The 27,861-nt window shown below is 41.3% G+C and overlaps 1 protein-coding gene across 6 annotated transcripts in view; it reads right to left on the reverse strand.

Moving 5' to 3' along the window:
* Positions 1-27,861, reverse strand: part of METTL8 (methyltransferase like 8) — an 83,713-nt gene that overhangs the window by 37,395 nt on the left and 18,457 nt on the right. For 3 of the 6 annotated variants that reach the window (XR_001363580.1, XM_014545733.1, XM_005857569.2), the window contains exons 2-3: positions 19,261-19,415; positions 1,919-2,010 (exon numbers count right to left, since the gene is read on the reverse strand). Coding sequence is in view for 5 of the 6 variants with exons in the window: in XM_014545733.1 (XP_014401219.1) it covers positions 1,919-2,010; positions 19,261-19,403 (235 nt within the window). In the remaining variant the exon portion in view is untranslated. Of the gene's footprint in view, positions 1-1,918; positions 2,011-12,033; positions 13,624-19,260; positions 19,416-20,885; positions 20,973-27,861 lie in introns of those variants that run through there. The other 3 variants (XM_014545721.1, XM_014545718.1, XM_014545726.1) reach the window with 3 other exon arrangements.

A 27,861-nucleotide genomic window follows, 5' to 3' on the forward strand; every position in this document is an offset into this window, starting at 1 on the left:
GACCAGTTGCTATGACGTGCACTGACCACCAGGGGACAGATGCTCCAACTGGTAGGTTAGCTTGCTGCTGGGGTCCGGCCGATCAGGACTGAGATGAGCCGAACATGCCCTGGAGGAGCCTTACGGTTCCTCCCTGGCCTGATCGTGCACCGGTGGGGTCCCTCACCCTGGCCTGCGCCCTCTCACAATCCGGGACCCCTCGGGGGATATCGGAGAGCTGGTTTCAGCCTGATTCCGTAGGCCACTCCCCTTGGGAGGGCACTAGACGCAGGGCTCATGGCTGGCGAGTGCTGCTATAGCAGTGCAAGCCTCTCCCAATCGGGACTGATTGGGCGTGAGCCCGCAGCAGGCACAGTGGGGCCAGGATGAGTGGAGCAGCAGGTAGGAGCTGCAGGCAGCACTGAACTGCGGGTTCTGGCCCAATCCTTGCAGGCCACCCAGAGGGACCCAACCCATGCATGAATTGGTGCACCAGGCCTCTAGTTCATTTATAAGTTGTGTACATTTCTGCATGTGCTACTTCAATAAATTTTTTTTAAAGGAAAAAGAACCAAGCTATGTTAAGAAGAAATGATTTTAAGCAAAATAAGGTAAAAAAAAAAATCCTATCTACAGATGTTCAGCAGAATGTCTGTGGGTTCCCAGCAACACAGTAAGGACGGAAGTCATTTTGGGGGGTACTTTTTAAAAAAATTATGGTAAAAACACATAACGTAAAACTTACCATCTTAACCATTTTTAAGTGTACAGTTCCATAGTGTTAAACGGATGTCTAGAACTTTTTCATCTTGCAAATCTGAAACTTTATACCCATTAAACAACTCTGGTGTTCCCCTGTCCCCCAGGCCTTGGTAACCACCATTCTACTTCCTGTTTCTATGAATATGACTACTTTTAATACCGCATATATATGGAATTATACAGTATTTGCCTTTCTGTGACTGGCTTATTTCACTTCACATGTCCCCCAGGTTCCTCCAGGTTATAGCATGTGATAGGGTTTCCTTCCTTTTTAAGGCTGAACAATAATCCGTGTGTGTATCTACCACATTTTGTTTATCCTTTTATCCATCGATGGACATGTGGAGTGCTTCCACCTTCTGCCTATTGTGAATAGTGTTGCTATGAACATGGGTGTACAAATATCTCTCAAGACTCTGCTTTCTATTTCTTTTTGCTATGTCCAGAGGCGAGGTTGCTAGATCATATATGGTAGCTTCATTTTTAATTTTTAAGGTGCTTCCATACTGCTTTCCATAAAAGTTGCACCATTTTACAATTCAACCAACAAGGCAAAAGGGTTGCCATTTCTCTACATCCTCACCAACACGCTTTCTTTTTTTGTGTGATAGTTGCACAGATCAATTTTTCAGAAGCCATTTTTGAAGGCCTGGCAAGGCTTTATCTGAATTAAACTCTAAATATCAATGGCTTTCAAGAAAAGTTACCTTAAATCCTTATATATTGGAACTTTATATTTATCCTAAGAGACCAGCAAGATTTTGATATGACTTTACCTTCTTTGCTGAAAGTGTTTGAATTTGTTAACATTACTAACAAGTGAAACACACAGCACATACTAAAGGACTCCTAACGAGAGGAAAATTTTAACGTTATGTTTTCAAATCTTGTTTGAAATGCCACCCATGTGCGTGTGTCTCCCAGAAAGAGCAACAATATGACTAAAAAAAGAGCAAGTACAAGGTGAATACATACTTTATTTCATTAAGTTGGTTCCACTGAACTGAAAAACCTGGGCATTCTCCCAAATGGAACAAGTACATGGCACAGGTAGAAGTAAAGAACTCCCCAAAGCAATGACACAGTCAGTGGAAAAAGAGCCTCAGGTGTGAACTGAATCAGTGGAAGGTCAAACAGAAAACTGGGCTCCAGGAGCTGCTACCAGTTAGTTGCCTACCTTGCTCTTCCAGAAGGACTCGCTCAGCTGAGTTTTCCTCTACTTTTTTTCTGGCTGCTGCTTCTTCCTCTTTTGACCATTGCATATGATCCCTATAAAAAAAAAACAACAACAACTGTAAAACATGCTTTACAGTTGAAGAAGGCAGGAAAAGGGTGGCAGGGGATGCATTTGTCATTCTAGATTATGCAAAGACAAATGATACAAACTAATTCCTCGTCCACTGAAGGTATTTTGTGTCAGATGTGCCTCCTGATAAGTGCTGGGGTAACCCTGGAACCTCTGTGGTTTCTTTGTTTAAAGCTGGTTGTGTTGCAATCCCCAGCCACCCTTTGGACATGATTGCTGAAGTATGTCATGTCCCAGAAGCACTATTATGGCGCATGATTATTTGGGTGCTGGTATGGTTCACTGTATTTTACTCTAAGACTAAATTCATTTGCCTTTTTGTTAATTTATGAACAGGGCATTCTTTAATGGTTCTTGAATACTCTTTTTACAATATTTGTAAAATACTTTGTACTTATCCTCAGTTTTTTTAAAAAAATATATTTTATTGATTTTTTTACAGAGAGGAAGGGAGAGTTAGAAACATCGATCAGCTGCCTCCTATACACCCCCTACTGGGGATATGCCCGCAACCAAGGTACATGCCCGGAATCAAACCTGGGACCCTTCAGTCCGCAGGCCGACGTTCTATCCACTGAGTAAAAACGGTTAGGGCAATCCTCAGTTTCTAAAGTAACTCTAGACTTTTCTTTTTACCTGCCTTAATTTCTATAAATGGGTTCATTTACATTTAAATTATAGACTACTTGATATAGATATAAAAAGTCACCTTTTGCCCTAACCGGTTTGGCTCAGTGGATAGAGCATCGGCCTGCGGAATGAAGGGTCCCAGGTTTGATTCCGGTCAAGGGCATGTACCTTGGTTGTGGGTACATCCTCAGTAGTGGGTGTGCAGGAGGCAGCTGATCGATGTTTCTCTCTCATCAATGTTTCTAACTCTCTATCCCTCTCCCTTCCTCTCTGTAAAAAAAAATCAATAAAATATATATATTTTTTAAAAGTCACCTTTCTAAGATCTGGCATTTTCTTTTTGGCATTTTCTTTAAGTATTTTTTAGTTTCAAAATTTACTTTCCCAATACGAGGCGATATTATTTTTTGCCACAAAAATGTCTTTCTTAGAATAAAAAGCAGCATCTTTATACAAAAAGGTGATTTTGTTTTGTTTTATTTTTACAAAGTTTGCATTTCTTTTTTTGCAACTGGTAAAACTTTAGTGAGTGATGTGATTTCTTGGAATAAACCATTTTTTTTCTAAACAATAATGAAATAAAGTTCTATATAACTTGAAATTTACTTATTGAAAATTGTAAAAAATATCACCAACATTAACATCATATGATATTTACAGCTACCTCACTGAGGAGAAAGGGGTAAATTATAAAATTCCTGAGGTGCATCATTATGGTAACTGATAAACATTAACTGATATATGTGTATGAAGCTGGGACTGTGGACAGTTTGTACAGGAAACAACAATCCATTTTGATTGGATAATTGCAGATGAAGTTAAGAGCTCAGAATCAGAGGATCTCAAATGTGAAGAGTTTGGTAATGTGCAAGACACAATGAATTGGGGAGGGACTGGAGGGTGGGAGGCCAACTAGAAGACTTGCAGTGATCTAGGAGTCAGGAGTTCCAGGGTTAAGGTGGTGGCAATGAAAAAACAGAAAGGAAGAATGGAGGGAGAGACACTGTGGAAAAAAAAAAAAAAGCTGTTATGTCCTGGAGATTAACTAGATGTTGTGGGGAGTAGATAAGAAGAGTCAGGAATGATTTCAAGATCTTAAAACTGAATATCAAGAAAACTGGGGGGTATCAATGACAGAATAAGGAGTTGATTTAGGTAGAATGATGATCAGCTTGGTGCTATTTTAAGTAATGTGTATGTAACCAGATATGAGAGGGTGTATTCCAGTGACCTGCCTATAAATATACCACCAAAAGGTGAGAAACTACAATCTTTTGAGAAGGATTAGAACTGGTATACTAAGTTCCTAGGAAAAGCAAATGATAATGCAAATCTCAGAGTTTCACAGATGAAACTTTAACCACCATTATTTCAAATAAAACCTAATTATTTAAAATCCAAATAATCATTAAGCAGCTTTGTCACTTGCTCTAATGCAGTGGTTCTCAACCTTCCTAATGCCGCGACCCCTTAATACAGTTCCTCATGTTGTGGTGACCCCCAATTTCATTGTTACAAAGTGAACATAATTAAAGCGTAGTGATTAATCACAAAAACAATATGTAATTATATATGTGTTTTCCAATGGTCTTAAGCGACCCCGTGAAAGGGTCGTTCGAACCACAAAGTGGTCGCGAGCCACAGGTTGAGAACCGCTGCTCTAATGAGTCAGATTAGAATAGATTTTTGTTTTGTCTTATTTTAATATATGTGAGGAATCACTTTGAACTGACAACTATACTTTGTATTTTGCACATATAAATATACTGGGTGGGGCAAAAATAGGCTTACAGTTGTACATATGAAAATAATACAATCCTATATAATAAAAGCCTAATATGCTAAGTGTCTGGTCGTCCCATTGGCCGTTCAACCAATCAAAGCGTAACATGCTAATGATATGCTAAGGCCACTCAACCGCTCGCTATGACATGCACTGACCACCAGGAGGCAGACGCTCCAACTGTTGCTAGGGTCTGGCCGATTGGGACTGAGCAAAACTGGCCATGCCCTGGAGCCCTCCTGTGGTCCCTCCTGGGCTGGCCAGCCTCCTGCGTCCCTCCCTGGCCCCAATTTTGCACTGGTGGGGTCCCTCGACCTGGCTTGCATTCTCTTGCAATCCGGGACCCCTCGGGGGATGTCGGAGAGCCGATTTTGGCCCAATCCGACAGGCCAGGCCAAGGGACCCCACTGGTGCACGAATTTGTGCACCGGGCCTCTAGCAAATACTAATACAAGAATAAACTGTTTTGCATACTCATAAATATAAACCTACTTTTGCCCCCACCCCATATACAGAATGTTATTAAAAGCAACAAATCATTTATTTAAAAAATAGTATTACTGCCCTGGCTGGGTGACTCAGTTGGCTGGAGCGTCATCCTGTACACCAAAAGGTGGCAGGTCCGGTTCCCAGTCAGGGCACAGACCTAGGTTGTGGGTTTGATGGGAGGCAACCAATTGGTGTTTCTCTGTCACATTGAACTCTCTCTAAAATCAATAAAAACATATCCTCTGGCCCAGAAATTCTATTCTTAGGTTTACATCCGAGAGAACTAAAAACATGTTCTCACAAAAAATATTCATAAACACGAATATTCACGTAGCAGCATTTTTATAATACCCCCATAGTGGAAACAACTTAAATGCCCATCAAATGATAAAAGGATAAATAAATGTGTAATATCCACACAATGGGATAGTAGTATTTCTGCACCAAAACCCACCAAGCTACTGATACACATAACTTGAATGAACCTCAAAAACATTATGCTAAGAATCCACATGCAAAAGGCCACACATTGTATGATTCCATTACTATGAAATGTCCAGAAAACGCTAAAATATAAAAACAAAAAGTAGATTAGTAATTGCCTGTAACTGGGAATTGTAAAGGGCAATGCCTGAAAATTGGCATAAAAAATCCTCTTAGGGTAACGTAAATGCTCTAAAATTGGACTGAGGTAATGGTTATAACTATAAATTTACTAAAAATCACTGTATACTTAGAAGGAATAAATTACATTGTAATTAATTTTACCTCAATAAAGATCCTTTAAGAAACAAACAAACAAATAAAAAACATATCCTCTGGTGAGGAATTAAAAAAAGAAAGTATTATAAAGCCTGGGACAAGTCATCTGTAAATTTCTACAACATATAAGAAAGAAAATAGAACGATTCATTTCCCTATCAAGAACAAAGCTCTGAGACAATGAGAGTATATGTGGTCTTTAGCTTTAAGCATGTTTTAAACTGTTTAACTTGCTTCTTCCTGAGCATTTAATAGGTTTAGTTATTTTTTAAATTGCTCTAACTTCCTTACACTGTTCTTTATGTTGCTTCATTTTCTTAACTGCTAAGTGAGGGTAATATTATACCCTAAGCCACTGCAGAACAGATTTTCCACTGTACAGTTACAGAATCCCCACTGAAACCTATAAAATGTTCCTACTGTATTTATGGGACTTCCTCAAGAACTGCAGCTTTATGGTAGTTCTTTATATTAGAAAAGTCTGATTCACGTATACCCAAACCCAACAGACAGCAATAAGAATCATTCAAGTTTATAAGCAATAAATACAATTGCAATAGAATTTAAGCATAGAAACAAATAACAAACAAACTAAAAATAATCAAGTATTTAACAACCAACACCACCACCACCACTACCCAAGGGGAAAAAACACCTTATACTGTTTGATCTATGAATTATACTTCTGGGAATTTATTGTAACAAAGTAATTGAATATAACAGAGAGGTTCTTAGAGAGAAGTATCTTTAGAGAGAAGGAATCTTTTTTATTCTGCAGACCATTAGTGTGTTCTTCACTGTTTTCATTGTATGACCTTGCATACACTCCTCTTTATTGTTTCTTTATTCATTGGTATATATGTCAATTCTCCATCTAATAATAATAAGAATGATGCCTTTTAGTGATAACTTACTACTAAGAGTTTTATATATTTACTAGAGGCCCGGTGAACAAAAATTTGTGCACTCAGGGGGGTCCCTCAACCCGGCCTATACCCTTTTGCAGTCTGGGACCCCTCGGAGGATGTCCACCTGCTGGCTTAGGCCCGCTCCTTGGGGGATCGGGCCCAAGCTGGCAGTCAGACATCCCTCTGGCAGCCTGGGAGCCCTCAGGGGATGTCCACTTGCCAGCAGGAAACAGGCCTAGCTGCAGTCGGACATCCTTAGCGCTGCTGAGGAGGCAGGAGAGGCTCCCACCACCACCGCTGTACTGGCAGCCGTCAGCCTGGCTTGTGGCTGAGCAGAGCTCCCCCTGTGGGAGCGCACTGACCACCAGAGGGAAGCTCCTGCATTGAGCGTCTGCCCCCTGGTGGTCAGTGTGTGTCATAGTGACCAGTCATTCCCAGTCTTTCTGCTGTTAGGGTCAGTTTGCATATTACCCTTTTACTATATAGGATAGAGGCCTGGTGCACGGGTGGGGGCCAGCTGGTTTGCCCTGAAAGGTGTCCCGGATCAGGGTGGGGGTCCCGCTTGGGTGCCTGGCCAGCCTGGGTGAGGGGATGATGGCTGTTTGCAGCTGGTCACACCCCCTTCTGGGTGGGGGTCCCGCTTGGGTGCCTGGCCAGCCTGGGTGAGGGGATGATGGCTGTTTGCAGCTGGTCACACCCCCTTCTGGGTGGGGGTCCCGCTTGGGTGCCTGGCCAGCCTGGGTGAGGGGATGATGGCTGTTTGCAGCTGGTCACACCCCCTTCTGGGTGGGGGTCCCGCTTGGGTGCCTGCCCAGTCTGGGTGAGGGGATGATGGCTGTTTGCAGCTGGTCACACCCCCTTCAGGGTGGGGGTCCCCACTGGGGTGCCTGGCCAGCCTGGATGAGGGGATGATGGCTGTTTGCAGCTGGTCACACCCCCTTCAGGGTGGGGGTCCCCACTGGGGTGCCTGGCCAGCCTGGATGAGGGGATGATGGCTGTTTGCAGCTGGTCACACACCCTTCAGGGTGGGGGTCCCCACTGGGGTGCCTGGCCAGCCTGGATGAGGGGATGATGGCTGTTTGCAGCTGCTCACACACCCTTCAGGGTGGGGGTCCCCACTGGGGTGCCTGGCCAGCCTGGATGAGGGGATGATGGCTGTTTGCAGCTGCTCACACACCCTTCAGGTTGGGTTAATATGCATATAGTTGCTCTGATTGGCTGGTGGGCGTGGCTTAAGGCATGGTGAAAGGTACGGTCAATTTGCATGTTTGTCTTTTATTAGTGTAGATGTTCTTTAATACTCACAACATCCCCTGAAGGAACTTGCTCAAGTTCACATACCTTGAAAGGGATAGAGTCAAGATTTAAATTCAGATTTTTTTATTCTGAAGCCCATATTTAGCCACTATATTAACTCTCAGTCTAGTTATAAACTTCTAATAGATATTAACTGGATCTCATATTTCTCTATATTGATTCACTTATTCAAACATACTTATTAGGTGCTTATTATATGGGGAATATAGCTATGATACAGACATAGCTAAACTCTTCTCTGAAGAAACATATCAATCTAATAATGAAGATAAAATAGATACATAAGTAAGTAAAGTACATGTTAGAAAATGGTTACAATAAGATAGCTGATTCTTATGTGTTGCTTATTTACTATGTGTATACACTTTATATTATACTAGAGGCCTGGTGCACGAAACTCATGCATTTGGGGGTTGGGTCCCTCAGCCCAACCTGCGGGGGAGCTTTTGGGGGATTTTCGTGGGCCTAAGCCATTAGTTGGACATCCTTAGCGCTGCCATGGAGGAGGGAGAGGCTCCCGCCACCACTGCTGCGCTCTCCAGCTGTCAGCCTGGCTTCTGACTGAGCGGTACTCCCCGTGGGAGCACACTGATCACCAGGGGGCAGCTCCTGCATTGAGCATCTGCCCCCTGGTGGTAGGTATACATCATAGCGACCAGTCATTCTGCCAGTCAATTAGCATATTAGGCTTTTATTATATAGGATATATACTAATTTAATCCTCACAGCACTCTTATGAGAATAGATATTATTCCATTTTAAAGATGAAGAAACTGAGGCATAGATAAAGTAACTTCCCAAGTTTAGACAGGCAGCCAGACTGTGCTCTCAACATCTAAACTAGTCTCTAATGACAAATGTCATAATGAAGGTAGACAGATAAAATATTTATCTATACTAAAGAACTGTGTATGTAACAGGGCGAGGGGAATCAGAATAAATACAATGATTAAAGAAAATTCATACTATATAATAAGAAAAAATTCGTGATATCTGAACTCAATTGGGATTCTGAAAACTATTATTTAAATGGGTTATATAATTGAAAGACATTTCACAACATACAGGTCCTGCCTTGGATCTACAGAGAATGGCTTAGACCAGTACTTTTTAAACTAAGTCACAGCTCTTAGTGAGTCAAGAAATCAATTTAGTCTGACAATTAAAAAGAGAAAGAAACAGGGTAGAAAAAAATAAATGGAAACTATCTGGGCATGTGTCGCATGGTAAAAATGGACAGAAAACGTTTGTTCCTATTTCATAAGCATATTTTATGTATACTGGTTCATGATGGAAGCTGTACTTTTTACTGTGGATTATGCCAAAAAGCTTGAAAGCCACTGGCCTAGCTGATAATATAATTGCTTTCTGCTTTCTTATAAATGTCAGGGTTCCCCTGAAAAGTTGCTACATACTTACACTTGGAACAGCATGGAATGAAGAGTGATTTTTCCAAGTAACTGTTTAACTTGCTCAATGCAGACAGATCTCTGGGCCATTTCTCAAAAGCATTCTGAATACAGTTTTATGTCAATGCCCGCCCCCCAAATTAATAAATGTACTAAATATAATTAAAAGACTATCAGAAGAATATAAAATGGTTCAGGTGCTACGGAAAATAGTTTGGTAGGTCCTCAAAAAGTTAAAAATAGAATTACTATGTGACCCCGCAACTCCATTCCAACTCAAATACCTCAAAGAATTGAAAACAAGAACTAAAACAAGTACATATATACACATGTTCAAAGCATCTCTATTCACAAGAGTCAAAAGGTGGGAATAGTCAAAATTTCCATCAGTGGGTGAATGGATAAACCAACTGTGGTATATGCATACAACAGAACATTATTTAGTCATAAAAATGAAGTACTGATACTGCTACAATATGGATGACCTCCAAGATATTACGTTAAGAAGCCTTACACAAAAGGTCACCTATCATATGATTCCATCTATATGAAATATCTGGAAGAGGCAAATCTGTAGAGACAGAACACAGATTGTTGATTGTCAGGGGCTGGGGGACTTCAGGGTGAGGATAACTGCTTAATGAGTGAGGGATTTTACTTTGGAGTGATGGAAATGTTTTGGAAATGGACAGAGGTGCTGGTTGCACAAAACTGTGAATGTAATTAATGCCACCGAATTGTTCACTTTAAAATGATTAATTTTATGTTTTGTGAAATTCACTTCACCGAATTATTTAAAAAACTATAGGCAGATGTAGATACTAATAATACAAATATCCAGAATCAGAAGGGCAAACCTTTCTCAGGATGTTAGAAACTGACTAAAAAGGGGCCTATTTTTTCTCAAGAAGATATTAAAAAGAGGATCATACCTATATATATAAAAGCCTAGTGACCGTTTGACCGCTCGACCGGTAGCTTTGATGTGCACTGACCACCAGGGGGCAGACGCTCAATGCAGGAGCTATCTCCCAGTGGTCAGTGTGCTCCCACAGCAGGAGCGCTGCTCAGCTTACCAATGGGCACCAGATGCCAGGCTCATGGCTGGCAAGAACAGCTGTGGACACTCCCCCTGCACACCCCTCCCTGATCCGGACCGGGACGAGGATCGGGACCGGGACCAGCATCAGGACTGGGCGTGAGCCCATGGCCGCTTCTCAGTCATGGGCACACCAGTATCGCCCTAGGACGGTGCGTGGAGACCACAGCGGAGCGGCAGCGTGCCTACTGAGTGGTGGCTGCAGCAGGCACAGCGGGGCCAGGATGAGCGGGAGCAGTGTGGCGCCTGGCCCGGGCTCGGGCTCCTCCCCAGCTGCCTGCCCTTCACACACTAATACATCCCTCAGGGGATGTAGGACTGCTGGTTTCGGCTGATCCCTGCACGTCAGGCTGAGGGACCCCACCAGTGAATGAATCCGTGCACCGGGCCTCCAGTACAGAATAAATATTCCTTACAACGAGGCGAAACAGAAACAAACTGTAGACAATTCTAACATCTCGGAGAGAAAAATGACATATGCTTTTCTAGAAACAACTTTAAAAAATCAAAATTCACCAAGAAAGGAAACATTACTCTTAACATATAAAGATAAGGAAGGGAGAACTTTTGGACAGAATTTTAGACTTGAAGAAAAAGTAAACCAGTCTTCTGGTTTTCAGTCTGTGTGAAGCAACTCCTTTCCTATTAAGTCACTGTCACAGCATCTCTGCCTTTGGAGAGGTCACTGGAGGCATTCTGGCACAGGCTGGAGAACCCCTTGTGGGGTATGCTATGGATAAGAATGCCTGATAAGATTCAATCAAGGTTTCTCAAACTTTGATCGACAGAACCCTGAAGGTCCGCCTGGCTGCCAGTAAGGGATGAGAAGTGGAAGAGGAAAAGGGAGGTGGAGCTGTGGATGCCCTAGGTCTCCAGGCCCACTTCATTCAGAGAAGGTTTGTTTTTACCTTTTAAATATTAGGATCCTAGCCTTGGCCAGTGTGGCTCAGTCAGCTGAGCGTCAGCCTGTGCACTGAGAGGTCCGCCGGTTCGATTTCTGGCCAGGGCACAAGTCCAGGTTGTGGATTCAAAACCCGGTCTGGGTGCATGCAGGAGGCAACCGTTCGATGTTTCTCTCTCCCAATCTCCCTTCCTCTCTAAAATCAATTAAAAAAAAACACATTTTTAAAGAAATATTGGAATTCTATGTTAAGACTTCACTTGGAAAAGAAATTCTCCTGCTAAAGAAAAGTTTGAAAGCCACTAGACTGAACCATGGATTCTTAAACCTCGCTGCTCAACAGAATTACTAAAAGAGCTATTTCAAATTAAAATGTTCTGGGCCATATTGCTAGACCTAGCGACATAATAACTCGCCAAGGGATTCGTGTGCAGCAGCCCAAAGCTAGCCACTGGAACAGTTGACCCTTGTTTCCTGGACAGCCTATGAAAGAATAGAGCTTAAATGAGTAGGCAGGAATCTTGCGCAAAAAGAGCTGGGGCAGCAGATGGAAAAAGAGAACACATACAGCTAAGTCACTCGTCTAAAGGAGGAAAAGAACTGGTAAAGGAGAAGCTTGCCTAGGACCAGAAGATCTTCTAGGGGTTTAATTGCCTAGCAATAATCTCACAAGACACAACTGTCCATATTGGTGATGGTGCTCAAATGGTTTTAATTCAGCAACTGTCCAAGAGTAGAACATTAGCCACAAATGTAATTTATAATTTTCTAGTAGCCACATTTTAAAAAAGTGAAAAAGAAATTTATTTATTTATTTATTTATTTTTATCAACAGAAACTATTTCTCATTGATTCGGGAACAACGGAAGGGTAGATGGAAAGAAGTTGGGAGGGAGGGAGGGAGAAAGAATTCTAGGAAGAGGAAAGGTTGGATTGAGGGAGATGACAAACATGTACAGGACAAAGGGGCAATTCTTAAGGAGGAGATACTGAATGAGGGAGCAGTAATAGGGGGCACACAATTCAAAATCAGCCACAGTTGGGGTGAGGGGAGCATTGGGCCCAGGCTGGTTGGAGAAGGGGTAGTACAATTTAGGGCTACAGGACCCTGGGGTTCTGTCAGGGTATCAGGGCTCAGGTTTCAGGTTATAGGGTATAACATGGGGGAGTCCAGGAGGAGCTATGCTGGCTGCAGGGGGAGCCCCCAGGCCCCTCCTCTAGAGCATCTCCTTTTGGGGGAATCTCACTGATGTGGCAGAGCCTTTCACTGTAGTCTGGCTGCAGGCTCTCCACCAGTTCCTTAGACACACCACTCCAGGCCGAAAAGTTCCCATGGTATTTGATAACCAGATCCTCCAGGCTCTTGAGGGTAGGAACTCGGGGTACGGTCCTTTCTAGCCAGCAGTACACAAAGATGAGACTAACAATCAGTCCCACAGAGCCAAGGGGGATGAGCACGGCTTCCAGTGCAAACAGCGATGGGGGCACTATGGGCTTCTTTGAAGTATGGCTGCCCCAGTGGATCGGGTGGCTCCATTCACTCCAATGCTGAGCATTTCCACAGAGTGGGTTATAGCGACTCCGAACACGGAACGTGTAGAGCTTCTGCCCATCCACACTAGGCAAAGAGAAGCTACATCTGTGGCCCACTGACTGCTCAATCCAGCTGCGGTCCTGGTCACTCCGGTACTGCACCAGGTGCTCCAAACAGCGGCCCACAGAGTATCTGTTGCTCCACCTCAGTTCTAGCTGGGATTCACTCAGGTTGTGAAGTGTTAGGTTCTCTGGAGCCCAGGGAATCACCAGATCCTCCAGTTTTAGCCTCTTTTTGGCCTTCCGCCCAAGTTCCTGTGGGTCCTGGAGCTGGACAACAAATGTTTGGTAGAGATGGATCTCCTCTTTTCCCAACCAGCAGCCAGAAGTGATCTCTGAAGAGTATAGATAGTGGCCACACTCCTGGACTTTGTCATGACCAGAGTTCCCGTACCAATAGTGCAGAGTCAGGTTGGTGGGCCGAGGCTCAGAGCCGCTGTCCCAAGTGCAATTCATGTACTCGAGATTGAATACAAAACACTGAACCTCTGGGAGGGGCAGGGTGGAAACACGGAGGGCTCCAGCGGGTGTAGATGTCAGGAGTAAACGAGCTTTATTCCCACTGGGTGTGAGGACTGTGGGGGTCAGCCCCATCCCCAGCAGAGGCAGCTGCAGGAATAAGAGGAATCTGAACGGTAGTGGTCGCTTCAACACGGCACTCTTGCTCTTCGGTCCCTGGGTGGTACTGTCAAGAGTGAAATCAATTTTAAAAATATATCATATTTAATTCAATATATCCAAAATGATATCATTTTAACATATAATTCAATATAAAAATTAACAAATGATATATTTTACCTTTTTGGTATTAAGTCTTCAATATGTTAGAGCAAATCTCAATTCAGACTAACCAGGTTCCAAGCACTCAATAACCACATGTGGCTAGTGGCTACCATTTGTATAGTAGAGGACTAATTAATAAATGATCAACCTACTTCATTTATTTTTGCTATTTTTTTTAAATGGTTAATAATTCTTTTAAAAATCTTTATTGTTGGGCGTATTACAGATGTCCCACTCTTTTTCCCCCATTGCCCTCCTCCACTCGGATCCTGCCCCACCTGAGGCCTTTACCACCCTATAGTCTGTGTCCATGGGTAATGCATATATGCAGATATGGTCTTTGGTTGATTTCTTCCCACCCACCCCACTGAGATTCTGTTCCATGTTTCCACATCTCTGACTCTATTTTATTCATCAGTTTATTTTGTTCATTAGGTTATTTATTCATTTACTAGAGGCCCGGTGCACAAAAATTTGTGCACTTGTGGGGGGGGGGGTCCCTCAGCCCGGCCTGTGCCCTCTCGCAGTCTGGGACCCCTTGGGGATGACCACCTGCTGGCTTAGGCCTGCTCCCCGGGGGATTGGGCCTAAGCTGGCAGTAAGACATCCCTCTGAATATTTCTTGCCACTCCCTCTGGCCTACAAAGTTTCTGTTGAGAAATCAGCTGACAGCTGTATGGGCACTCCCTTCTACAAGGGAGCAAAAAAGAAAAAAAAAAAAGAAAAAACATGAGAAAGGTGTAAGGAGCCACTGGGACAACTAACTGCTTTTCTTTTGCTGCTTTTAAGATTCTCTCTTTGTCTTTAACCCTTGGCATTTTATGATGTGTCCTGGTGTGGGCCTATTTGTGTTCCTCCTGTTTGGGACTCTATGTACTTCCTGGACTCTGTGTTCCTGTTTCTGTCACCAGGTACGGGAAGTTTTCTGTCATTGTTTCTTCAAGTAGGTTTTCAATTTCTTTCTCTATTTCTTCTTTCAGCACCCTAGATGCAATTGTTGGTACGCTTGAAGTTGTCCCAGAGGCTCCTTACACTATTTTCATATTTTTGGATTCTTTCTTCTTTTTGCTCTTTTGAGTGGGTGTTTTTTGCTTCCTCATATTCCAAATCGCTGATTTGAGTCACGGCATCCTCTACTCTACTGTTGATTCCCTGTAAATTATTCTTCGTCTCAGTTAGTATATTGTTCATTTCTGACTGGTCCTTTTTTATGTTGTCGACATTCTAAGTTCCTTGAAGTTCTCATTAAGTTCCTTGAGCCTCCTTATAACCACTGTTTTGAACTCCATATCCAGTAGCTTGCTTGTTTCCATTTCATTTAGTTCTTTTTTTCTGGAAAATTTCTCCTGTTCTTTCATTTGTGATATGTTTCTTTGCCTCTGTGTTTTGGCTGCATCCCTGTGTTTGTTTCTATGTATTAGGTAGAGCTGCTATGTCTCTTGGAATTGGTAGAGTGGCCTTGTGTAGTAGGTGTCCTGTAGGGCCCAGTTGCTCAACCTCGCCAGTCACCTGAACTGGGTACTCTAGGTGTGGCTCCTATGTGGGCTGTGTGCAATGACCTGTTGTAGTTGAGGCTTGATTGCTGTTGGCATCACTAGGAGGAATTGATCCCCAGGGCAATTGGCTGTGAGGGCCAGCAGAAGAGCTGCTGTGCAGGAGACACCCCTACAGAACAGGACTTGCTTCAGTGGGGTTTTGGTCCTCACTGAGTCCGCCCCTTGAGTGTGTCACTCATGGATATGGTAGAGTTGTAATGTGGCGTGATCTGAAGTTGTCCACCAGGTGCACTGGCTCTGAGGCCTCCCAAAAGGTGCAAAGTCTGCCACTGTCTTTGCCCTGCCTGGGGCCACCCACCCAGCAGGAGCTATAGAACGATCTGCAGATGGCTGCTACTTGTGTTGGCCTTGGAGGTACCTAGGAGGGGCCAAGCTGTGAACCTTGGCAAGCTGCTACTAGTGCCGAGCCTGGGGTCACTTATCAAGAAGTATGGGACACCCTGAGTCCAGCTGCTCCTTGTTTGAGAAATTTTAGGAAAGTCTGAGTAGAGCTGCTATGTCTCTTGGAATTGGTAGAGTGGCCTTGTGTAGTAGGTGTCCTGTAGGGCCCAGTTGCTCAACCTCGCCAGTCACCTGAACTGGGTACTCTAGGTGTGGCTCCTATGTGGGCTGTGTGCAATGACCTGTTGTAGTTGAGGCTTGATTGCTGTTGGCATCACTAGGAGGAATTGATCCCCAGGGCAATTGGCTGTGAGGGCCAGCAGAAGAGCTGCTGTGCAGGAGACACCCCTACAGAACAGGACTTGCTTCAGTGGGGTTTTGGTCCTCACTGAGTCCGCCCCTTGAGTGTGTCACTCATGGATATGGTAGAGTTGTAATGTGGCGTGATCTGAAGTTGTCCACCAGGTGCACTGGCTCTGAGGCCTCCCAAAAGGTGCAAAGTCTGCCACTGTCTTTGCCCTGCCTGGGGCCACCCACCCAGCAGGAGCTATAGAACGATCTGCAGATGGCTGCTACTTGTGTTGGCCTTGGAGGTACCTAGGAGGGGCCAAGCTGTGAACCTTGGCAAGCTGCTACTAGTGCCGAGCCTGGGGTCACTTATCAAGAAGTATGGGACACCCTGAGTCCAGCTGCTCCTTGTTTGAGAAATTTTAGGAAAGTCTGAAGCCTGAGCCAGGACAGGCCATTCATATGGAAAAGCCACTGCAAACAGCTTGGGGGAGGCTGCAAATTGGGTGGGGTGAGATCTCAGGGCTGGGCAAACAGAATGGGCCAGGTTGATTAAGACTCAGCTTATGGTGCCTGCCAGTGAGCTCTGTGTGGGGGGAGATCTTAGCAGAGGAACAATGACTTCTGCCAGCACTTTTGTCTAGGAGACAGCTGCCCCCGCAATTCCTGCCCTGATGACAATTTAGTTCCTTCCTGTATGGCCCTAGATCCTTTCAAACTGCTGTCCCAGTGCTGGAGCTCCAAGGGAGTGAGTCTGAATAAGTCCATGTGCCAGCCCTTTAAGAGGAATTGCCTGGGACTCCAGCAGCCTCTGTGTCGCTTACCCACAATCCCCACTGGTTTTATAGGCTGAAGTTACAGGGACTTCTCTTCCCAGCTCTGGAGGCCTGGGCTGGGGGTCTGGTCTTCACTTGCTCTTCTCGGGAGGCCTCCTCAGCCAAGATATCCCTCTCAATTAAAAACACCACACATGGGTGTCAGACCAGCCCCTTTTATGCCTTTGCCCCTCCGAGCAATCTCAATGTGCTTTCTTCTTTAATTCTCTAGTTGTAGGTTTTCTATTCAGCCAGATTTTAGGCAGTTTTGAATGATGGTTCTTCTGTATTTTGGTTGTAATTTTGATGTGGTTGTGGGAGGATGTGAGTACTGCATTTACCTACACCACCATCTTGTTGTTTCTCCTCAACCTACTTCCTTTAAAAATTTATATTGTTGCAATAACAATATAAAAAATCCACAAATCACTTTCCTAGTCCTAGAGACCTTGTTCCCAAAGGTAGTCAGAAAACAATTTTGTCTGTAGATATCATGCAACGACACATCTTTAATCCTGGCCCCTTCCCCTCTTCCCAGTGGCAGAGCCTGTGTTCAGGACATTTTCCCCAGAATGTTCTGCTTCCAAAGCCTATTCAAAACACCTAAACCTAAATTCACCATTTTCTTCCAAATTAAAAAAATCAATTTACCCGTTGACTTTCCTATTTCTATTAGTCAGCTAGGATCCAAATTTCAGTCAAATGCCCCCTTTTCCTTTATTCTACAAAAGCACCAAGTTTTAGTTATTTTTCCTTCGAAAATTTTCTCTCACTGGCCCCTTCCTGCTTGTAGTTCTACCTGCTGTTCTGTCCAGTATGCTGTTACAAAATACATATATTTACTAAACTAGGTAAAAAGCAATTTCTCTTCAGTGGCTCTATCATGCCTTATACCTCAACTCTGAATTCAGGACCATGCACAATCTTGCTCCCACCCCTATACCTGGACTAGATTATTCCACCTTACCGTTCACCAAACTCCTAGAAGAGCCTTTATTTTGGCAAACTATCCTGTTCACTGTTTCCTGATTATGCCTTATACTTCTTTATCTCTGTGTTTTATGACTTTCTACCCACTTAGAATGCCCTTACTTCAGTTTTACCTATCCAGGTCATTATTCCACAAATACTTATTTATTTTTAATCCTCACCTGAGGATATTTTTTCATTGATTTTTTTTTTTTTTTTTTTTTTTTTTTAAAAGAGAGAGTGGGAGGGGGACAGACACAGAGAGAGAAACATTGATGTGAGAGAGACACAACAATTGGTTGCCTCACACATGAGCCCTAACCAAGCCCAGGGATCGAGCCTACAACTGAGGTACGTCGCCTTTACCGGAATCAAACCCAGGACCCACAATCTGTGGGCTGACGCTGTATCCACTGATCCAAATCAGCTAGAGCCCACAAATATTTGTGTCAGACACTATAGTACAGCGGTTCTCAACCTGTGGGTCGCGACCCCTTTGGTGGTCGAACGACCCTTTCACAGGGGTCGCCTAAGACCATCCTGCATATCAGATATTTACATTACGATTCATAACAGTAGCAACATTACAGTTATGAAATAGCAACGAAAATAATTTTATGGTTGGGTCACAACATGAGGAACTGTATTTAAAGGGCCAGAAGGTTGAGAACCACTGCTATAGTAGGTACTGGAGACGGAATAAATACTTCTAATCTCACTTTCCCCATTTAAATAAATCTTCCTTTATATGTCAATTATACTTCAATGAAGCTGAAATTAAAAAAGAAAAAAGAAACCTTCAGACTATGCTAAAACAGAAGTGATTTTGCATTGGTGAGTTGTTCTTACAAGGCACATACCAATATGCCTTGTAAGAACATGCTGGCCCATTACAATTTGCTGCCTTGTATTGCTAATTATACAAATTTTCTATAAATATCTCTTTCCAAATAGAGGGTAGATTTCCTGAAAGCATGGAGTAGAGTCACACCAGTGTGTTCTTCTGAGCGTTTAGTAAGCAGCAAGTACTGAATATACATTTGTTGACTGACAAGTACTTGCAAAGAAGGGCCTGTGGGGCAGGAGGAAGATGCTACCTAGAAAAGAGGCCTGGAGTGATAACACCCGCAAATCAGGATCAGGGTGAGCAGGGAGGGCCTGCAAGAACCCCAAAGCTGAGGAAAGCATGGGCAAGTGTCACTTTTCTAATTCCACTGGCAAAGAAATTAGAACTGGCAACTCTTGACATGTTAAGCACCCAGCCTGTTTTGTCTTCCTTTCCGTTTAGCCCGGGATATCCGATTTCACCAACATGCGGGCAGCACCAGTGACTGACCGGTCCGGACGGAAAGTATAGTGTCAGTCACCAGTGACTGACATGGCGCTTAACGTGTTAAATTAGGATCAGTGAGCCTCAACCACATAAGTAATCAGCATTAAAAATCCTTTCTTGGCACTAAATGAAAATGGTATCACTGTTGATGTTTAATATACATACATAATATCAGACCTAGTAAGAAGATAACTCACCACATGTTGTGCTCAAAAACTTTGGCTGGGTCAGTTAGAATCCTCGATCCCAGAGGGACTGCTGGGTGATAACCACTTTGGTATCTGTGTGGCACATTTCTTATCCTTAGACAGGAAATCGAATTTCTCCAAATCCCATTCATCCTAATTAGTACCTAAAAAATTACAAACAATTAATCAGTCAATATGGATTGAACAGTGTACTGTTTATCTAATAGCCAAAAATTGGTCCAAAAGGTTTACAACCTGTGAAAGGACATGCAAACTAAATAACTTTAATATATTTTTATTGATTTCAGAGAGGAAGGGAGAGGGAGAGAGAGAGAGAAACATCAATGATGAGAAAGAATCATTGGTCAGCTGCCTCCTGCATGGCCCCTACTTGCGGATCAAGCCTGCAACCCAGGTATATGCCTTGACTGGGAATCGAACCATGACTTCCTGGTTCATAGGTTGACGCTCAACCACTAAGCCACACTGGCTGGGCAAACTGAATAACTTTAAATGAAAGATGGGCATGAAAGTTTTTTTTCTCAAGTATTTTCAGGCTAAGAGAAGGAAAAAGAGTATTTAGTGTTCAACATTGGCTGACAATCTTTATAAGTCACAGCCTTGACCAACTTTGCCTTGTTTGGCATTTGCTTACTTAATATTTAGCATGTGGCCAAAGCATGTAAACCCAGAATCTGGATTTTGAGTACTAAAAGGTTTTAAGTGATTTTATTAGTCTTGTGTTAGAATTCTAGGAAAACATATTTCTAGGAGAAATTTTGTGACCACTAGACCAAAACCCCAAGTATAGTAGTAGAATAAGAAAACAAACCTATTGTCTCATTCCCTGGGCTGAGTTAAATAATATGAAAATTAGTCAAATAAATAAGGACATATTATATTAAGATATGATCCCAGCCATTCTTAACTCTAACAACCCTGTATACATATACTATTAAGAATAGTCAAGTCAGGCATGGCTCAGTGGTTGAGCTTCGACCTATGAACCAGGAGATCATGGTTCGATTCCCGGTCAGGGCATATGCCTGGGGTTGCGGGCTTGATCCCTAGTGTGGGGCATGCAGGAGGCAGCCAGACAATGATTCTCTCTTATCACTGATGTTTCTTTTTTTCTTTTTTTTAATATATTTTATTGATTTTTTACAGAGAGGAAGGGAGAGAGATAGAGAGTTAGAAACATCGATGAGAGAGAAACATCGATCAGCTGCCTCCTGCACATCTCCCACTGGGGATGTGCCCGCAACCAAGGTACATGCCCTTGACCGGAATCGAACCTGGGACCTTTCAGTCCGCAGGCCGACGCTCTATCCACTGAGCCAAACCGGTTTCGGCATTACTGATGTTTCTATCTCTCTCTCCCTCTCCCTTCCTCTCTGAAATCAATAAAAAAATATTTTTAAAAAAATAGTCAATAATACATTTGCAAAATAGGTTTCCCTGTACAAAACACATGTTTTAATTCTAGTTCATCAGTTGTCTAGCCAAATCCATCCCCATTTCTGGAAGAATAATATAAACATTTAATTAGTATGTCATCTTAATTATGTATTGGCAAATATGTCAGTTTAAAATGTTTATGGAAAAGTCTAAAAAGGAAGCTCTAAAGATCTCACTTTTTCCAGTAAGAATCCATTGTAATACAGCTCGACATTTCACTCCCATTCAGTTGTGCACCACGACATTCAGCCTAATGCTGTAAGCTGTCAGGTAGAAACAGATGCCATAAGGTGTGTGTACATAATACGCACTAGAGACTATCCAAGGTGCTATTAGGCATAAAAATGACATGTATTGTACACCCTTTACCACCTTATTGAAAGTCAATGGGTTTTTAAGATCGTGAATTTCAAAATGAACTGTAGAATGTCAAAAACATCTCATTGTGTTTTTGAACATAAAATTCAAGATTTTCCATATGGAAAAAAAAAAAGCTTAGTTATACACACCAAAAAGACTGTAATGGTTCTATTCATATGTGACTAACAGTGACGAGAAATAAAACATTCAATAGCTAGTGCCGATCTCCTGTTTTTTGTTTGCTTTTCCTTCTCCACTAAATGCGAGCTCCTTGGTTGAAGCAATGAAGTTAAATGCTCTGCTACCACTACCTTTCCTCCGATATGCCTTTGTTCTTTTCTCCTGCCAGTGTGCCACGTAAGACTAACAAAACCCTACTTGCACAATTATTTTTAGAGCTCTCTTTCTGCACTGAATACTACTCATAAAATCTCTATGCTGAAAAGTAGAAAGTGATTACACCTAGAGAGGCAATTCATACTCAAAAGTGTAAAATGATGTAAACGTATTCCACCCAAATCAAAATGAAATTTCAATCCTTCAAATAATCATGTGATACTTACCTATGTCTGTCTACATATAGAAGAAGAAGAGATAGAAAAATAATATATGAGTTTCTCTCACTATAAATGACCAAGAACCTCTATACACAGTTGGGGACAAAAAGTCATCAGCAGATTGGATATTAGGCAATTCAGGAAAATGTCAGAGATGCGTGTGCCCTGCAGGCTGCCAGCCTGCAGGGAGTATACAGTGTGGCCAGGACCTAAGTATGTGGCAATTTGTCCTGCCTAGGCAGCTATCTTTCTAATTAACTAAAAAAGCATCTTTATTTATTTTTACTATCTGTAACAGTCATAGCTTTGCTCTTTATGTTTTTATTATATACATTTGTATAATAAATATCATAAATACATAAATGCCTTCTCAAGTAAACTGCAAGCGTCAAAGGACAGCACCAAGCTGCTCGTGAATTGTTTGACTGATTACACAAAAATGATACTTGTCTGATATCAATTTAATTAGAAGGAAGTACTGCATATTTTCCAGGGTAGCTCCTAAGATCCTTACGGTGTGGAAGAAGGAAGTGACAGAAGAGTGTGACAGTACACAGGCAGCTATCCAGTTACACTGACTGTAGTGATAGAGAAATATGTGCTTCATGTTATGACTATCATGATAGCTTTATGTTTACTAGGCCAGGGTTCTATTTTGTGATGGGTGGGGAAAAAGAGAAGAGCAGGGTTAGCCAGAATTCCAGTGGAGAAAGTTGGTTTCTGCTACCAGAGTGTCGCACTCTCTTTATGTACCCACTTTTAACTCTTAGCATACCCTAATTTGGATACAGGATTAATTAAGGTATTATTTGCAAAATGAAACTGTATGGGTAAGTAGTATTTTTATTTGAAATAACACAAAGAGATACAGCTAAAAATATTCCATTCACTGGAAAGAAGGAAGAACAGAGGAAATAAAAAACAGATGGGACAATTAGTAATCAAAGACCAAGGAGGCATATACCCAACCATATCTTACATTCAATATAAATGAATTCCAATGAAAATACATAGATTGTCAATTTGTAAGAAAAAGCAAGACCCCACTATATACTGTCTATAAGAGAAACACTTTAAATATAAAAATACAAATATATTACAATATTAAAAAGAGATACCATGTAAAGACTGCATGAGAACTACTGGTGGTGCTGTATTAATAGACAAAGTAGGCTTTTTAAAAAGACTATTTCAGAGCTAAAATGGGACATTTAATAACGACGAGCCAATTCATCAAGAGATAACAATCCTAAATGTGCACGTACATAATAACAAAGCTTTAAAATACATGAAGCAAAAATGAACACAATTTTCAAAAGAAGAAATTAACAAATTCACAGTAATACTTGGCGATTTTAATATCCCTCTCTCAGCAATAAATAGAACAACACTAAGAAACAAACTATCAAAAAAATCAATAAAGATAGAAAAGATTTGAGGATTATCAACTTAATTTAAATGACACTTATAGAAAGAACAATGTATCTAATAACAGCAAAATACACATTCTTTTCAAGTGAACATGGAACATTTGCCAAGGTAGACCCTAAAAAAAGACCATATATCCTAGGCTATAAAACAAGTTTCAATAAATTCCAAAGTATTAAAGTCATATGGAGTATACTTTCTGACCATAATAATATTAAATGTTAATATTTTTGATGAATTGACTTATTAATAAATATATTTCCTTATCTCTGATAATAATAATTTTCTTGAACTGTACTTTGTCTAATACTAATATAACCCTACCAACTGTCTTATGCATTGTTGTTTATGGCATATCTTTTTAAAAAATGTATTTATATGTTTACATTTAAAGTGCTTCTCTTACAGAAGCAAATTGTTGATTTTTCCCTTTCTATCCAAACGTAATAATATCTAGAAATATTCCTATTTAGAAATTAAGCAACTTCTAAATAACCTATGGGTCAAAGATTTACATGAGTTAGTAAATGTTAAGGCAAACTAGAAAATATGTTAACTGAATAATAACGAAATCTTATGGGATGTAATGTTACCAAAGCAATGTTTAGAGGAAAATTTATTAGAAAGAAAGAAACATCTTAAATCAATGATCTCAGCTTAAATCTTAAGAAGGCAACTCGGCTGGTGCTGCTCAGTGGTTGAGCATCAACCCTTGAACCAGGTCATGGTTTGATTGTGGGTCAGGGTAGGCCCAGGTTGTGGGCTCCATCCCCAGTAGGAGGCAGCCAACTGATGATTCTCTCTCATCACTGATGTTTCTATCTCTTTCTCCCTCTCCCTTCCTCTCTCTAAAGTCAATAAAACCATATATTTGTTTAAAAGGCAGAAAAATAGTAAATTAGGTGCAAAGTAAGTAGAAAGACATAAATAATAAAAAGCAGAAATCAATCGAATAGAAAAATGAATAAAACTCAGAAAATCCAAGTCAAAAGTTGGTTCTTTGAAAAGATTAATAAACCCCTGGCAAGAATTATCTCAAATATCTTTGTTTCAGAAAATACAAATTTCTAACAACAGAAATGAAAAGAGACTTCACCACAGACCCTATAGATGTAGAAAAGCTAATTAGGAGCTATTATGAGTAATTTTATTTCATTTATTAGATGGGACAAATGCCTTGAAAACAAAATGTACCAATAATAACATACCAAAACAGCACAATAAAAAATCTAAACAGCACTAAATTTATTAAATAAATTAAATTTGTAATTTAAAGAAAAACAAACATTACATCCATTAGGATGACTACTATTATTTTTTAAAATATGTTTTCATTGATTTTAGAGAGAGATGGAGAGAGAGAAACATTGATTGGCTGCCTCTTACAGGCTCCCTACTAGGGATTGAGCCCACAAACCAGGCACATGTCCTGACTGGGAATTGAACCTGTGACCTCTAGGTGCACGAGATGATACTCAACCAACTGTCACAGTGGTCAGGGCAGGATGGCTATTAAAAAAAAAAAGAAAAGAAAGAAAGAAAATAAATGTTGGCAAGGATATGGAGAGATTAGAATCTTTGTGCATTGCTAGTGGGATATAAAATGGTGCAGCTGCTATGGAAAATAGTATGGCAATTCCTCAAAATATTAAACATGGAATTACCATATGATCCAGTAATTCTACTTCTGGATATATACCCAAAAGAAGTGAAAGTAGGGACTCAAAAAGATGTTTGCATACTATGTTTATAGCAGCATTACTCACATAGACAAAAGGTAAAAACAACCCGAATAGCCACTGAAAGATGAATAAACAAAACGTGATATATACATAAAATGGATATTATTTAGTCTTTAAAAAGAAGGCATTCTGACATGGTACAACATGGATGAGCCTGAAGACAATATGCAAAGTGAAAAAAGTCCATCACCGAAGCACAAATGCTATGTCATTGCTCTTGCATGAATTGCCTAGAGAAGTAAAAAATGGAGACAGAAAGTAGCCGGTAGTTGTCAGGGGCTGGCAGGGAGAGGAGAATGGGAGTTAAGTGTTTACGGGGTATGAGGCTTTAGTTGGGGAAGATGAAGTTCTGGAGATGAATGATTGTGATGTTTATACAACAATGTGAATGTCACTGAACTGTACACTTAAAAAAGATTAAAATGGCTCTAGCCAGTTTGGCTCAGTGGATAGAGCATCGGCCTATGGACTGAAGGGTCCTGGGTTCGATTCTGGCCAAGGGCACATGCCTGGGTTTCGGGCTCCATCCCCAGTGGGGGGCGTGCAGGAGGCAGCCAATCAATGATTCTCTCTCATCATTGATGTTTCTATCTCTTTCTCCCTCTTCCTTCCTCTCTGAAATCAATAAAGAAATATATTTTTAAAAAAAGATTAAAATGGTAAATTTTGTTTATATTTTACAATAAAAAAACAAAACAACAACAAAACCTTCCTACAGTATATTTTACCACAATAAAAAAACAAAACAACAACAAAACCTTCCTACAAAGAAAAACCACAGGCCTGATAGTTTCACCAGTGAATATCGAACATTTAAGGCAGAAAGAACACAAACTTATATGAACTCGTAGGAAACAGAGATACTTCTCAATTTGTCGTACAAGGCCAGGATAATTCAGGTAAGCAGTACCTTTGCATGAAATGAATGTTTGAATACTGCTTTCATTGCTAAGGCTTATATTTAATTTTAATTACTCTAGTTCAGAGCAGAGAAGTATGAAGGTAAGAAGGATCTCCACAAATCCTTGTTAGGTGTTTGGGTTTTTATTTACTGTTGAAAGCTGCTGAAAAGGTTTGTGGTCCTGATTCTTCACTTAGCTTAGCTTAAACTAATTCTGCCATATCAAATTCTAGTCCATATACTCAAGTGGTATTGCTTCTACTTACTTTGCCTATAGGTTTCCACTGTCTTCCTCTTGACTTTAGAGCCATGGCCCTCTGAGATCTCAATGCCAAGACTCAGTCATGAATAGTCAGTTGGCTAAAGCAATCACTAAGGAACAGATCCAGAAAAGAACTGAAGAAGCTCTTAGGAGTACTGGAGCGACCGAACTTCACTGTATAAATAGTATTTATGATGCTATTAAGTATACACAGGTTTGCCATGAAGAGCTGACACACTTCCTGCCAGCTCTAGGGGTAGGTAAGTGTGCCTATTTTAGAATGCAAGGAAAAGAACAGACATATAAAATGAAGGGTCTTGCATATAGTATGACATGCCAAGGAGAAGATGGCTTTAATACTTAGCAGTTTGCTGGGCCCACCATTACCACCACATTGTGCTTGTAGCAAAAGAACAGCCGTTGGTATTGAAGGACAATTTGTGGAGAAGAGATCTCTGCTCTAGCTCTAGATTTGGGCTAGATGTTTTGCTTCCCATTAAATGGAGCCCTTTTCACAATGACTCACACAACTGCCTTACCAGACCAACAAACTAAAACAAACTCTACCACAATAGGTAAAATATATGTACAAGGATATTTCATGTTACAAACATGAAAGTATTTCTTAAATAATTGCAAATCTTATTTATGTAGAATAACAGTTTTAAGTACTTTTTAAATAAAAGGGATGATTTTATTAAAGAAAATACTTCATACTATATTTTGCAAATTGAAAAATACCTTTGAGAAAACAAAGCACCAATTCCAATTTATTTTTCATGGAAATCAGAATTTTAAAAAATGTTTACCACATGTAAGGCCCTATTCTAAGCAGTTTACATGTATTATCTTATTCAACTTCTATTTCCCTACCAAGGGGCACTATTTTTATACTCCTATTACAGAGGAAACCCCCATATGGGATGAGGTAACATGGTCAAGTCACCTATCCAATACCTGATGGGGCTTCTATTTGGACCCAAGCAGTCTAACTAGAGAGCCCACACTCCGGCTTTACTTTGTGTGTGAACATTTTTATTATTCATATACATACAATCCACCCATTTGCGTTCCACTTTTGTACCCTATACACGCAAGAAAGATCACAGTACTGATTCTCCAGTCTGCTCTGGGTTGCTAATTTGTTGTAACTGACTTTAAGGAGGCCAGAATTCCTTCTCTCCTTCTCTCTCTCGATTCTGTTTCTTCTCTTGGGCCTTAATCAAATAGCAAGTAATGCCACTGCGAGACACTAGTCCCCAGATTTAGGAGAGCAGTTATTCTTTCCAGTCCTCACATTTCAAGGTACAAGCAAAGCACCCTCGCCTCCCATAAATAATCTAACATTCTAACACCCAGTTCTTTTCAACTGGACTACTTTTACACAGCTGAGGAGTAGCGGCAAAGAAGGACATATATCCCTTGCCACTAAAGCTTGATCCTAAGATTGCATTCTCACATCGCAATACTATTAGCACAGCACCAAAGAACTAGAGAAAACAGTACTGCTGGTTGTTTGGATCTATGATTATCCTTGGAGCACTTGGTTGGCTCTGAGCAAAAACTATTTGTAAGGCTCCCCAAGGACTTCCAGTTGTCTCGCTCACGGAAATCTCGGGGGGGAAAACTGCCGTAAAATATACACTAAATGCCTGCCCTCCATTTAAAAGTTAACTCCTCTTCCATATTTCCTGGGTTCTGAGCATCTTTCAACTGAACAAATTAGTGAGACAGTCATGTTTTTACCTTTGTAATTGTTTAGCTTTTCTCAGCTGGGAAGCTGGTACAAGTCTTCATTCAGAGGAACAAGCATCATCTTGATAAAGCGGCACTGACATTACCTGAGAGGCTAGCATTAATGAGAGCAAATTGAAGTGCTATTGTTGTACTGTGTTGGATAGT

The sequence above is a fragment of the Myotis brandtii genome, unplaced genomic scaffold (genome assembly GCF_000412655.1).
Source record: "Myotis brandtii unplaced genomic scaffold, ASM41265v1 scaffold112, whole genome shotgun sequence".
In the NCBI taxonomy this organism is placed as follows: domain Eukaryota; kingdom Metazoa; phylum Chordata; class Mammalia; order Chiroptera; family Vespertilionidae; genus Myotis; species Myotis brandtii.